The 14533-nt window shown below is 37.9% G+C and overlaps 2 protein-coding genes across 3 annotated transcripts; one reads left to right on the top strand and one right to left on the bottom strand.

Moving 5' to 3' along the window:
* Nucleotides 1-852: 852 nt before the first annotated feature.
* On the top strand, nt 853-4338 carry LOC103430606 (aldo-keto reductase family 4 member C10-like). Of its 2 annotated transcripts, XM_070810318.1 has the most exons (4): nt 853-1108; nt 1338-1993; nt 2912-3166; nt 3879-4338. In XM_070810318.1, exons 2-4 carry the CDS (start codon nt 1427-1429, stop codon nt 4137-4139), a joined length of 1083 nt encoding a protein of 360 aa, XP_070666419.1. In that variant the 5' UTR covers nt 853-1108; nt 1338-1426; the 3' UTR covers nt 4140-4338. The 2 variants fall into 2 exon arrangements, with proteins under 2 accessions (XP_070666419.1, XP_028947254.1); XM_029091421.2 differs by having other exon boundaries at nt 853-1993.
* A 1255-nt stretch (nt 4339-5593) lies between these two features.
* On the bottom strand, nt 5594-9278 carry LOC103430679 (phytosulfokine receptor 1-like). The gene is made up of 2 exons (XM_029091553.2): nt 9076-9278; nt 5594-8972 (listed from the first exon to the last, which is right to left on the bottom strand). The coding sequence occupies exon 2, from the start codon at nt 8839-8841 to the stop codon at nt 5779-5781; it is 3063 nt and encodes a 1020-aa protein (XP_028947386.2). The 5' UTR covers nt 8842-8972; nt 9076-9278; the 3' UTR covers nt 5594-5778.
* Nucleotides 9279-14533: the final 5255 nt, after the last annotated feature.

The raw sequence follows: 14533 nt of genomic DNA, 5'->3' as shown, positions 1-14533 counted from the left end.
CTTTGGAACTTGGGAGGGTTAAGTCATGCTGGCTCATACGTTTTGTTTACCTTCTATGTTCTTCCCATGCTTTTAAGTTTCAATTTTGGTCGGAAATTTCGAGTTTGATTCCTAAAGCTGAAAATTTTCACCCTACGAGTGCTTAATCAGTGAGTTTTCCTTGTAGTTAAACTTACTCCTAATCCTGCTACATCACTCGTCTATCCATCATTACGTTAATGAATGATGAATAAAACCGACCGAAGGCGTAGAGTCAAAGTTGGAGTACAAGACTCCGAACCCAAAAGTGAAACAAGATGCAGTTTGCTTTTACCGTTATATTATGACACAGCTTTCCTGTTTTTTTTTCCTTAATTGCTACAACTTTCGCAGACAAGATTAGAAAAATATTTTCACGTCGAAACAAAGAGAGATTATAATTATTTCAAATCTGATGAACGTGGGTGTAGGTTGGGTGGGTTGTGGGTGGATTTGGAGGAGGGATTCTAAGGTAGGTGGGTAAAACATTGAATTTTATATCCCTAAACCCCATCTCTCTAAACCTTTTTTCTAATAGGAATGGGGATCTTCTCCGGATCCCTTTTGTGGGGATCTAGAAAATTTTAAATTGTGTCTGTTAATCATATATGGTATGGTCAGTAATTATTTTAAAATTTTTATTAAAAATTAAACATAAACAGTAATTGACGAAAACTGACCGTACAATGTAGATAAACTGACACAATTTAAAATTTTTTGAGATCCTCACACAAATGATTTGGGGATGATCCACGTTCCTCCGATAGTAGTTTTATTAGAAAAAGACAATTAATTTAGTATTAATTATATAATTAGAGACAGAGAGCAATGTTTGTCTTTTGCATTTTTCTCATGGAATGAGATTGATATTACAGCTAAGCCTTTTGTTTTGTGTTTTGGGGGCTTCCCTTTCCTCTTTCTTTCTCTCTCTCTCTCTCTCTGTGCTGCCGTTGTTGACCATGACCCTTTGATTGAATATGTTCGTATATACTTCAGCCGACATAGTTGTGGCACGCTTCTATTTGTTTCCAAAGCAAAAGGATTTGGTTGTTAGCTTCAGCATTGGCTTTTTCCTTCTCTTCTTGTCGTGGTGAGCTCTCTTTCAGACCTTTTGACAAATAGATTGTGGGGAATTTTTGTAGTCAAAGTTGCTATCTTTTTGGACTGGAATTGTTCTTTTGAGTTTCTGCGAGTTGGGTTTATCAGATTTTGATGTTTGTTAATTGGGTTTCTGTTTGATTTGCATACTTTGTTCCCGTTTCTGAGATTTTGGGTTCGTAGTAGTTTGCTTGGAGCTCATATTTCACCTGTTAATATAGTTGAATTGTTGGAATTTCGATTTGATTGCTGCACTCTGGGGAATTTGGATTGCTGGGCTGTTTAGAATCTACCTTTTGAAACTTGAGGGATGAAGGGAAAGTTTGGAACACCAGGAAGTTACTTTGTGTTAAACACAGGGGATAGAATTCCTGCCATTGGACTTGGGACATGGCAGAGTGGCGGAGACCTTTGTGTTCAAGCCGTGAAAACGGCGTTATCAGTGGGTTACCGCCATATAGATTGTGCACATCTTTATGGTAATGAGATCGAAGTTGGGGAAGCATTAGCTGAAGCATTTAGGGGTTCACTGAAGAGGGAAGACGTTTTCTTGACTTCTAAGCTCTACTGCACAATGAATTCTCTCAATAAAATTGAGAACTATGTTCGAGATTCTCTTAAGAATCTTGGAGTTTCGTATTTGGATCTATATTTGATGCATTGGCCTGATAGCTCAGCGTTTGGTGATGCTACTGATCCGCCTTCAAAGTCTGGGAGCGAGTATAGGCAATTCTTGAATCGGTTGAAGAAAGCATGGAAAGCTATGGAAGGTCTGGTTGAGATGGGTCTGGTGAGAGCTATTGGGGTCAGCAATTTCAGTGTTTCACAAATCAAACAATTGCTTAAATTTGCAAAGATTGTACCCGCTGTCAATCAGGTTGGATTTCGTAGATCATTCTTGCTATTTTTAACAGCTCAGCATCAGAATTTGTCCTTTATAAGTAGTTCATATTGTTTGAATGATGCAATGGATTTCCATCTGTTTTTTCCTTTTCTGCTGCTTCTTTGATTACAATGTTGATCCATGGGCCTAATATGTTAGAGTAGACAAGTGATTTAATCTAGTATCATTTTGATGAGGAAATTCATTGGATAAGTTGGCTTTTCAGCAACTATTTTGCTACAATCTACTAGCATGAATGAATCGTCTCATGCAATTTCTCCATTTTTTTGGTTCACATAGTAATTTGTAAGTGTTGAACGGTGGAATTCAATGCAATGTGAAGGAACATGCAGTAATATAACAAAATTGCATAACATAACCTGTATTGAAGCAGCCCATTTAGGTCCTACTTTGGTATACATTGTAATGTGAAGTGCAGAAAATCATCATTTGAGTTGTGTTGAGAATTGGCCTACTAGCACAGTCTGGCTCAAAAAAATAAACTTAAAGACTTAATTTTTCCCCTTCTCCGATCATTGAACTTTCTTTAATATGTTAATAAATATTTTCACTGCACTGCATTTGTGCTCCAAAACTAGCTGAACTTGAATCTAATTTTATTGAAAAGAGACTGATTTGTAGGACTAGCTCCTCTCATGACCTTTCTGATTCAATGTTGTCATTGGAAACCAATTATATATCAAACTTGGTGCAGATTGCTCTATGCTATTATCACATTTCCCAACTCTTTTCTGGTATAGTGGCTGGATTTCGATGTTCATCTTAGCTAGATTTTAATTATTCTCCCATCATCATTATTTCAATCTAGGTTGTTATGGTTTTGAAGCTGCTCAATCTATGATATTATCACATAATTCAGGTTGCTTAATTGATTTATGATTGAATTTTTAGGTGGAGTTGCACCCCTTTTGGAGGCAAGATGAACTCGTAAAGTTCTGTCGATTGAAAGGTATCCATGTGTCTGCTCACACACCCTTAGGAGTCCCAACTTCTACTCCTGGACCATCTGATAGCAGTTCAGGTGGGGAAGATGAACCTGGAACTCCTCGCATATCATTCAGGAGGTCAAGGTCTGTGCATGGGCCTATGCTGAAAATATCAACAGTTGCAGAGATAGCAGACCGACACAGAAAAACACCTGAGCAGGTACTTTACATTCCACAGTCCTTTTCTCTCTCCATACCATTCATGTCATCCAAGCTATGTACCAGAAATGGAGGTACCATTACATAATTTGCATATCCTAGTGATTTCAAGACCCATATCAGAGTAGGCTTCTATAAATTTTCCCAAAGTCTGAAGTTTGCACTATTATCCCTTTGCTATAGGTAGGTTGAACTTGCAAGATTGACTTTGGGAAGATATAAACTAAGACTATAAACCGAAAGGTCTGGAGTGGTTCCCTCATTGAATTAAGACCACAATCATATACTGAATCAACATTAGTTTCTCTTCGGTGTTCTTCACCCCACCAGTAACTTTATGCTATATTTGCTATTGTTAATGTACTAAGGAATGTTATACGTTAAACAGAAACTACACAATAATACTTATTTAAAGAGAGAGATTATACCTGGTGTTGGTAACTTGGTATGCTTGGTCCTCCAGTGACTATGCTATCTTAAGCTAGTCGTGGCACATTTATGTTTAGAAATGAGGTGGGGTCTGTTCGTGTTTGGAAGTTATAGTTTCGCTAGTGATTTGCACTACACATGAGCCAGTATTTTGTGATTGGTGTTTTTCAACATTTTTTACTTTCCATCTTTAGATTCTGCAAGCATGGTTATGTTGGGGATGGAAACCACTGTCTTATTCATTTGTGCTTGTGATTTTAGTAACACATTGGTATCTGTTTCAGGTTATTTTGCGTTGGGGGCTGCAAAGAGGAACCAGCATGCTGCCTTGTAGTCTGAAGCCTGATAGGATTAGAAAAAACATAGACATCTTCAGTTGGTCTCTATCAGATGATGAGTGGAACCGCTTGAACCAGATCGAGCCCCAGGTATGCTTGTTTGGAAATGGTCCTTTGAATAATCTTTCAGAGAGTGGGTTTATGTCTGGAAGTGGTCCACTTCAAGCTGTGCATGAGATGGAAGATGACATGGAATCCAATGCCTGATACGCCGATAGATAATAGTATCCTCCTCCTCCTCCTCCTCCTCCTCCTCCTCATACAATGTGCCATTTTTGTTCAAAGAAGTGATCATCTTATATGTGTGCCCATTGTTAGCAAGACTTCTTGTTTGTGGATGCTTAGTAGAAAGTCAGAACAGACATTATCAATTCAAGTGCCAAATATAACTTCTGTTTTCGACAAACATGAGTGATTCAATCTCTTCGTCTTTTATTTTGTTGTTCTTTGACATGTATCTACGAAATCAGATTTCGGTGTGTCGTGGTCTTTTGGTCATTCTATGACGTTCTTTCTCTCGTGAATGTAAGCTTTATCTACAGCCATGAGAATATTCATGTAGACAAATTTCTCAAATCACACTCGATCATAATTCATAACTGACACTTGTTCGTCCTGCTCACCAATTTCAACTCCGTCCGTTATTTTCTTGAGGAAGAAAATGGTGTTCTGAATCATCGCCGATGGAATACTGCAGCCATCATGCTCATGGCGAAAATGAATTGAACATCATGTGTGTGAACGTGAAAGATGCTGCTTACTTTTAGGTTTCTAGTCAAAACTATAAACTCAAATGCAAACGAGATGGAACAAGATTTGGTCCATCTCCGCTACCTTCCTCCTTTCTGACTAATACCAAATTTAATAGACTAAAATTGGTGGTGTTGTAGACTTTTCTTGCACAAATTGATGTCGATGTGAATGGATTTGGGAAAATGCACGATATGCAATTGTCAATCGGCCACGTCCAACAATTTCAACCGTGGACGAATGCTTTTAAGAAAACTAATGAAAATGACTTGAAAACTTTTAGTTTTAACGATAAAGACAAAATAAAGGGTAAAATGAATAGTACCATGATTGACTTTTTAGGGTAAAAATATGGTTTTTCGTTAAAGTGAATAGTACTAGGAGCTTTTCGTTAAAGTTCTCATGTTTCTAAGGTGTTTCAACTCTAAATGGAATTGCTTCTGCAAGCACTAAAAGTGCCTTTTGAAAACCAAAATCATTTTCTACTACGTTTGATAGAAAATTTTGGGGTCGGTTTGTGGTTACAAAATCGCTTATCTAGAGAAGCGCATGCTATGTTCTTTTTTACACGTTGATATAAAAGCACTATTGGGTAAAGGCACCTATGAGCACTAGTGTTTCGTATAGAAGCAATTCTGAACAGCCTATGTACACAGTAAAGTCAATACATTGAACTCGAAAGGAAGGTATTTTAATAAAGTTGAGGTATATTGGACTTCACACATGGGACAACCTGCTCTGATACCGTAAAGAAAGTTGAAAATCCATAATAAAACCAACTGACAATACGGAGAGTGGCTCAATTATTTATAAGTACATGTAAGGTCCATTCTTTCCTCGATGTGTGATTCATACTCTCGACAATAATGAACATCAATCTCTTAAAAATATGAACAAACCACAACACAAAAGACTTGGAACCTTTATTTTATACAATACGAAACCATTTATGTCGAGGATACATATTCACAACAAAAACCAACTTTGAGAACGCAAAAACAACAATTTATAGATCAGGAGATATAACTTCTTATACAAGTAAGATATATTTGCTGTACAACCAGGGTTTCCCTGGCTTCCTTATCTGAAAACAATGCTAGACTTTCTTGGTGTTGATGTTCTCGAGCCACGAAACTAGCTGCTGCGTTGAAGGCCTCACCTTCGGGCATCCGCTTAAACAGAGGCATGCAATCTCAAAAACACACAACAGCTCCTCATCGTGCTGCTTGTCACAAATGAAAGGATCAAACACCTCGCTTTCCCTCTTTTCCCTCTTCATCTGAAAGGCCCACGAGATCAAATCCCGGCTTCCTTTTGGCTTGCACATATCCATCGGCCTCCTTCCGGTGAGCAGCTCCAAAAGAACAACCCCGAAACTGTACACATCGCCCTTGTAAGTAGCAACAGAGGCTTGGCCGTACTCAGGAGGGATGTAGCCTAATGTCCCAACAAGATCAGTTGTTACATGAGTATCATACGGATCTATCAGCCTTGCAAGACCAAAATCCGCTAAGTGCGCTTTAAAATTCCCATCCAAAAGGATGTTGCTTGACTTTATATCCCGATGAAGGATGTGGGGCTCGCATGACTGGTGCAAATAAGCAAGCCCTCTCGCCGCCCCTTGAGCAATCTGAAGCCTCACATTCCAATCTAGAGAGGTCGGACCATCACTTTTCTCATGTAACCAGTAATCTAGACTACCATTCTCCATGTAAGAATATATCAAGAGCCTGTCACTTTTATACGTACAATACCCCTGAAGATGTACAAGATTTGGATGCTGAGCTCTAGACAAGGTTTCAACTTCAGCATGGAATTCTCTGTCCATCTGGCCACAGTCACCAGAAAGCCGCTTGATAGCAACCTTCTTACCATCAGGAAGGCTGGCCTTGTAAACCAAACCAAAACCCCCGCAACCGATGATATTTGCTTGGTCGAAATTGTTGGTAGATTGTAGAAGGTCATCAATAGAGAGCTCTTTATTGGCATCCTTGTTTTGGAACAGAACCACTAGTTTTGACCCGGATTCTTCCAAATCCTTCTCGTTGGTATCGTGGTCCTCTCTTTCAGGATCAACCCCTCTCCGGCTATGTGCCCGCACCAAAATTGTGAACATGAGAGCAAGAACAAGTGCTGTTCCACTTACAATTCCGACAGCTATACCAACAATAACACCTCTATTTTTTCTTGATTTGCTGGGATTCCCAAGAGGATAATGCTCCTTTGATGAACGGGGCGCATGGTCGCCCCAAAGATTATTCCCTTCAAAGCTTGAATTTGGGAAGGTCCCAAACTGACCTCCTGTAGGGATCACCCCGTATAACTGATTGTCCGCAACACTAAACTTGGACAAGAAGCTAAGCTTAACCAACGAAGGCGGGATTGTACCTGAAAGCTTGTTATGAGACAAATCCAGAGTCTCTAAGCAGGCCATACCAGATAAATTACTCGGTATTGGTCCTGAGAGATTGTTGCACTTCAGATCCAAAACATGAAGCAATTTCAGTTTCCCAAACTCTGGCCAGATTGGTCCGCTAAGATTATTGTTACTAAGTTCCAGCGTCGGTGGAAAGCTCCACACTTGATTGTACTGCAACCCTCGTGCACTTACATTCCTCTTCATGAACAGAGGGAAATCAGGGGAAGGTTCCTCAATGGAGATCCTCCCACTAATGAGGCTCGGTAGTCCAGTTAAGCTTCTAGGGATTTCCCCCGTAAACGAATTATTCGACAGGTCCAAGTAGAAAAGACTGCTAAAATTGCCAAACCAGACTGGAATTGTTCCTTGCAATTGGTTCCACGATATATCCAACAATTGCAATCTGCTGCTAGTACTCAACCACTGAGGTATTACACCTGTGAGCCTACAGTTTGGAATAATAAGAACCTTCAACTTTTCAAAACGAAGGGTCGGATCAGCAGGAAATTCTTCGCCGCGGAAGTTCAAGGTGAGAACCAAAGTAGTCAGGTTCTGGCACTGCTGTAAAATTTGTAAGGCAGAAGAGATATTGGAAAGGCTGGAGTTTGACAGCGAGAGGTAAGAGAGGCTATGGAAACTCTTGAAGCTTTCTGGTATTTCGCCCGTGAAGTTGTTACGGGCAAGATTGACATTATTCAAATGTCGACAAGAGGGAAGATTGGAGGGAATAGGCCCATCAAACTGATTGGAACCGAGATCAAGAGAGGTCAAACTAGTCATTGCTGAACAATTAAGATCAATTGTGCCCCGCAATGAATTGTTTCTCAAATTAAGCAAAGAGATGGTCGAGGAACTCGACAAGGAAGGGGGTATCCGACCACCGAACCGATTTGAATGAAGTACAAGATTCTGTAATCTTCCAAGGCTGTGGAAAACATCTGGGATGGTTCCTGAAAATTCATTAGTTGAGATATCCAAATAAACAAGATTAGTGAGGTTGCCGAATTCTTCGCTCAGCACCCCGGAAAGCTTGTTATCTTGAATGTTCAACCGGGTTAGGTTTCGCAGACGAAATAGACCTTCGGGCACACCGCCATTGAAATTATTCATGCCTAGACAGAGGTCCTCCAAGGAAGTACAATTGCCAAGACCTGGTGGGAGGTTACCAGAGAAGTAGTTCACAGCCAATTTCAGTGCTCGAAGCTGAGTAGACTTGTCACAGATGCTAGCCGGAAGGGTACCATTCAAAAAGTTTTGAGAAATTTCAAGGAACTGGATTGAAGGCAATTCGATATCGAAAGGAATGGGGCCGGAAAAATCATTAGAGCTCAAGTCCAAGAACTCTAAATTCGGCAAATGGAAGAGCGAAATTGGAAGCGAGTGTTTGAGGAAATTTTGAGAGAGATTGAGGGTTCTAAGCTGGTCCAAAGTGCCTAAAGATGCAGAGAGATTTCCCACTAGCCTTCTCTTTGGAAGCTCCAACTTAACCACTCTATAAGTATCAATGGAATCGTTCAATCCGAGAGAGGAAGAAGAATTGCAAGTGATGCCTGCCCATTTGCAGCAATCAGGTGAGAAATTGCTACCCCACCCATCAATCACAGAATCTATACCGTTCATGAAATCCTCCAATGCCTTCAAATCGTTTGGATTGCATGTCAGGTTTTGAGAGCTCGAAACCCGAGCTTGTAAGCAAAACCCAATAACAAAAATGAAAACCCAGAAATCTTGAACACCCATTTCACAGAAACACACCCTCCGGAAGAGAGAGAGAGGAGAGAGAGTGTACAATCAAGTAGCAGCAGCAGCAGCAAAACCCTTGCCAAGAACCAAACTTTCAGAGGTGGGTTTTCTTGTATCAAACATAATGTCTGAGAAATGAAGCAAAAATACAGGAAAACAAAACGAAAATTAATCAAAATTCAAAGAAATAAAGCAGAAACGTAATAAAAAAGAGAGAGTAAAAAGACGAACCTGACAGATAAAGAGAGAGCAATGGATTTGCTTTTGAGCCTTTTGACTTCAAAGAAACAAGGTTTCTGGTATGATACAATTGAATGAATAAATGAAAGTTTTCATCTTTTGTTTTTGGATTTTTTTTTTTTTTTTTCAGTTGCGGTTCTTCTTCTCCTCGCCGATTTTTCTCTCTTCAATTTTCTGCTGCGAGCGAGCAGTCTTCTATTTTTCAGACAGTATTTATAATCTTATGTGAAGGAACAAAGTGGTGACCGGTAAAAGCCGGTCAATTGCAATAGGTTTGGCTACGGACAGCGATGAGAGATTTTTTAGTATATTATGATATGATCATTTAGAAATTTGAAAAAATAAAATTTAACTGATTTATTATGATATTTGTTGTTTTAAATCGTGTTTTCAATACAACCGTGTTTTTAAAATTCTATCCTATTGATTTAATGACACTAAAACCGTGTTCTTAAAGGGGAATTTTTTTAGTAGTGATCTCAGGTTGAAATCTTAAGAATAATACGTTTGTAATTAATTTATTCCTTTATTTTATTAGTATAAATATATATTAGTGTATCAAAAACTGTGAACAAAAATGTCATCTTCAAAACAGTAATCGAAACCAAAGTCAAAGATGGAGATTCGGGAAAATGATTTTCTCCACAAAATTAATAAATGGATGTTCAACAATGGTCAAACGTTCAGCTTATACAATTTGACATTCGAAAACAAGTCGGCAAATTTTAGGAACAAGATTGAAAGTGAAACCATCCTTGACTTACACCAAAGAATGTGGTATGACTTCTAATAAAAATTAAGAGATACGGAGAGGCTGAAAGTAACATGATAGTTGAATTAGTAGGATTAAGGGTTCAATTTTCAAACAATTATGTATATTGGGATAAGGTGGTTCCAAGATCATTCAGAGTTTGAGAAATATACATTACACACCCTGACCTAAATCAAGGTAGTACGAGGTATTTTGGGAACTCAATGGTTTCAGGTTCCATTGGAACTCCAAAGTTAAGCGAGCTTGGACGATAGCAATCTTAGGATGGGTGACTCACTGAGAAATTCTCGTGTGAGTTCCCAAAAACAAAACCGTAAGGGCGTGGTCGGGACCCAAAACGGATAATATCGTGTTATGGCAGAGTTGAGCCCGGGATGTGGTGGGGACCTGCGTCGGGATGTGACAATACATGTGAAAGGCTTATGAGCACTCTTCGAATGTTTGGTATATGTTTCGTTTGTGTCCACCAAGTATTTGATGTAATGTTTGCTAACATGTGTCGGCAGCACCTGTTTTTATCTAAAAAAATTTACCCTTAACGAAATCCCTCAATGATAGGGTTCTAGATCCGCCATCGCATATATTTTTATTAATATTCTTCTTAAGGTTAGGCGAACGATTGAATTTTTTTTATTTGTATAAACTAGAGATTTGAACTCCTTGGATTGTCAAACCATGCATGCTCGATCCGAAGTTTGAAGAAATCGAATCGCCGTGGACCGACCGCAGTTCAAGACTTTGCTTCTTCTGGATTTCCAATATATTTTAGATTTTTTATTTTTATTTTTAATGAATTTGTTGTCTTTATTATTCAGTAATATTAATATTTACACACAATTTATTTATAAGTCTGTGGGAATCAGAATAGTCAAATATGCATGCATGCATGCATGTCTGAAATCTCAAACACTTATCTTTATACAAAGAAACAAACAACGTCGCTCACAACTCACAAGGGTCAAATATGAACAGCAGGGTTGGACCATAGAGAGGGAGGGTTGGGGGAACAATTTGTGTAGATCTTGTGGGGCAGGGCGGAGCCAACAAGGGATCAAAATGATCTGTGACCCATTTTGCCATTTTATCATACTACTCTAGCGGATGTTGTTATTACATATTAGTTTACCCTTAAAATTTAAGGAAAATTAATGAAAAAGATTTGAAAACTTTGAATTTTAACGATATTGATTAAATAAAGGGTAAATTAAATAATATCAGGATTGACTTTTTAGTGTAAAAATATGATTTTTCATTAAAGTGTATATTACCTGGAGTTTTTCATTAGAGTTCCCTAAAATTTAAGTATGTACTCAACTTAAACTCTTTTTCGTTTCAGGCCAGCCTTATTTTTATTTTCATCTCTCTTATTGTAGTCTAGTCTTCATTTTCCCTTCTTATTTTATAAATTTTTTTTTTGCTTTAACTTGTATTTTAAACTTTACTTTTTAGCTCATAATCGGGTTTCTAGGTTTGTGCAATGTTTTTTTTCAGTCTTTCTATTGAATTTAGGGTTTTTCAATTTTTATGCAAATTTCTCATGTTCTGCGTTCAAATTAACTATGCATGTGAGAGATCCTCACACATGAAATCTTGACTTTGTCACTGTTGTGCATGCATTTAATTAAGTTCAAATAAATTGAAGACATTATGTTTTAATAAACATCGAAATTTCAATCGTAACAATTAAGTAGACAAATGCATGATCGATCTTGTGAAATTATAGCTCAAATAAATAAGCACATAAAATACAAATAAATTATAGCTCCTTGAAAAAGGAAATTCAAACCTTTTTATCCTTAGGAAGACGCATGCATGGTCGATCTTGTGAATGATAAAAGATGTCACATGTATTATATGTCCAATTCACAACTGGTTACATGTGTCTGTCTCATATGCAATATCATCTTATCGTAATTTCAATTCACACACAAAAGTGGAAAAAGCTGTTAGTCACTGCCCAAAACTGATATTTCATGATCCAAGTAGCGTATATCGATTGAGGATGCATGCATGTAGAGTAAGTACTTTCGGTTAACAAAATTGCTCTAACACAAGGCAGAGTGAAAGATAATGTCGCCACTTAATTGCCAATTAGTTTTATAGTGGAACTCAATTTTTTTTTATGGTATCAGAGTAGGTTGTCTCACAAGTGAAGTCCAACGGGCGCAAACACTGCACGTCACCTAAGTTGTGTTGTTCACGTATTAAGCTTGAAAATTTCCCACAGGTGAAAGAGAGTGTCGATAATGAATTAGACCTTCTCTCTTCAACCCTAATACCAACATCCACCTCCCAAATAATTAATTATATCCCAACCCTAGATTGGACAATGTATATTGATAATTCGTGGCATGTCTGCCCTTTTTCTGTGGGATCATCCTCCAGTCCTTCTCGTGGTGGTGCTACCACTAATTTAAGTACCTACAAGTTTCAACCAACAAACTCATATACTTTTTGTGAGAAAGTTGAGCCTGTACAAGGAGTAAGATTTCTCTCCTCCAAATCTTCTCTTTCTTTCTTCCGCTCATATTTGAAGGGAAGTGAATTCTACTTCATCTAACAGTTGCCTTCCACTAGTCTTGCAGACTTGCCCCGACCCGATCCATTACACGTGGCACATATAGCAAAATGACACGTGGCGTTTCGTTAAATTGTGTGCCCACTGCCAACAGATCGTCTGCAAAAATTTTAATTCATTATTTTGTTTTAAGATGAAAGCTATTGCTTGCTATTGTCGTGAGAGATCACGATCAGTAATAGTGGTACGTACATATATAATTGACTTAGGAAGAGAATGCCAACCCTGCGTCATCATCTACATAAGCACGCACTACACAAATAATAAAAGAGAAAATTAATCATATGTTTCGTGAAATCCAAGTCTTAAGATTGATCGAATGATGTTAATTAATCGCATTTAGAGAAATAATGAGTGGGTTAAGTGGATTACATTACATGCTTCAATAATAAATAATGAGCAACCCATGCCGCTGCATCTATAACCAATTCGAGGGTCCGTTTTATGAGTTGGTCCCAACTATATATGCCTCCTCCAGCGCCGGTTATGGTACTCTCTCGTGAGTAGTGACAGACTACCATGTTCTCCAGTTTTGTAACTTTTGAGCGGGAAGGTGTTTCCAGGGGCGGAGGCACTCTAAGGCCACCATAGGCCAAGGCCTACCCTCATTAAGGATCCCCCAACTAACCTTTCTAAATAATTATGTATTATATTTGGATAAACTTAATATTATACTTCTTTTAGTTTACACAAAACTCTTAATTGCTATTCACTAATAGTTAAAATAAGAAGTCTCTTTTTCTTTTCAATCCCAACAACACTCGTCCTAAAAATAAATTTACAATCTTATTTTATAAACAAATCAATAGCTCTTAAAATTAAAATCTAAAGTCTAGTTTAGTTTTATCAAAAAAAATATTCTTTTACATTGCCAACTGAAGAATAATAAACTTTGAGTTTCTCCTTCTCCGCTTCTTGAAATTTTATATATTTTATCTTTGCTCTCTTTAACTTTTTACTAAATTTTTAAAATTTCATATATTTTGTTAATCAAATTCCCAATCCATAATTCTCATTTTTTGTTCGGAAATTCCCAATCTATTCTATATTGACTTGGAGTGATGCTATAGATAGCTTCTACTTGAGCCATATTTTATGACCACATGATTGTATAGTACTTAATGGTTGGACTACTTTAAATCACCAAAGAAGGAATTCAATCATCAACGGGGTCACATTATGTGGTTTCTAAAATATGGTCTAAAAACATAGTATCCCTAGTATTTTTCATTGACTTGAGAATGGAAGGTTAACTTCGACATAGAAAAACATTTAGAGCCTAAAAAATAATTAGCTCACAACTCCAAGCATGCATTATTTAAAATTTTTCACATTTATGTGAGGCCCCTCCTCACCTAAAATCCTGGCTCCGCCACTAGGTGTTTCCTCTTCTCCCCTCAAATTTTGTGGTATGCCTACGTAGTATTTGGTGGTATTTGTCTCTTATTTCCAGGTTCTTCAATGCTTTTTGTGTGATTAGGCAACATTTTTCATCCCTGTTGTGAAATTAGGAGTCGCATTACGCATCCCGATGGTATGTATAATTCTGTACTATTCTTTGTATTATCTCTTGAGGATGAATAAAGCAACCTACTCAAACAAAAAAAAAAGTAGCAGACACTACAAATCATGTTATGCTTTAATACTTTTTGTGCCAAAAGTAAATGTCTAATTAGATTTTCAACGCGAGCAATATAATTTATAAGATTATCTCATCATCCTATTAATTAACAAGCAAAACATCATGTGGTCACTACTCACTTTCAAGCAGTGTCTTCGGCTTTTGCCTTTTGGATATAATATGGGCCTCGCTGTATAGTTCCTAGGGCGTAATTAGCCCAAGGCCTTTTGAAACTAAGAAAGCACAAGTGAGGACCTGCATTAGGCTTGGGCAATGGAGGGAGATTTAAATCAGCCCAAACTTGTCGATTAGGGGTGGCTTTTTTTGTGCGTAGGTCATATTGGTTAGTTGGTTCGACGATCGGACCTCATAATTCCCTTGTGGTGGCGAATTTGGATTCTCGTTGAATCTCATTGTTTGGAGCCTTAGGAGTTAGGACTAAAAAATTCGAACATTTCAAGAGAGAGAAAGAGTGACT

The sequence above is a fragment of the Malus domestica genome, chromosome 13, assembly GCF_042453785.1.
Source record: "Malus domestica chromosome 13, GDT2T_hap1".
NCBI classification, from domain to species: Eukaryota; Viridiplantae; Streptophyta; class Magnoliopsida; order Rosales; family Rosaceae; genus Malus; species Malus domestica.
The sequence above is the reverse complement of the archived record's forward strand: the minus strand, read 5'-3'. Positions and strand labels throughout refer to the sequence as shown.

Bases quoted from the DNA above. Each gene is read 5' to 3' on its own strand.
- LOC103430606 (XM_070810318.1), top strand. From the start codon at position 1,427: ATGAAGGGAAAGTTTGGAACACCAGGAAGTTACTTTGTGTTAAACACA. The intron at 1,994-2,911 runs GTTGGATTTCGT...TTGAATTTTTAG, and splicing joins TTGTACCCGCTGTCAATCAG to GTGGAGTTGCACCCCTTTTG. The intron at 3,167-3,878 runs GTACTTTACATT...TATCTGTTTCAG, and splicing joins ACAGAAAAACACCTGAGCAG to GTTATTTTGCGTTGGGGGCT.
- LOC103430679 (XM_029091553.2), bottom strand. From the start codon at position 8,841: ATGGGTGTTCAAGATTTCTGGGTTTTCATTTTTGTTATTGGGTTTTGC.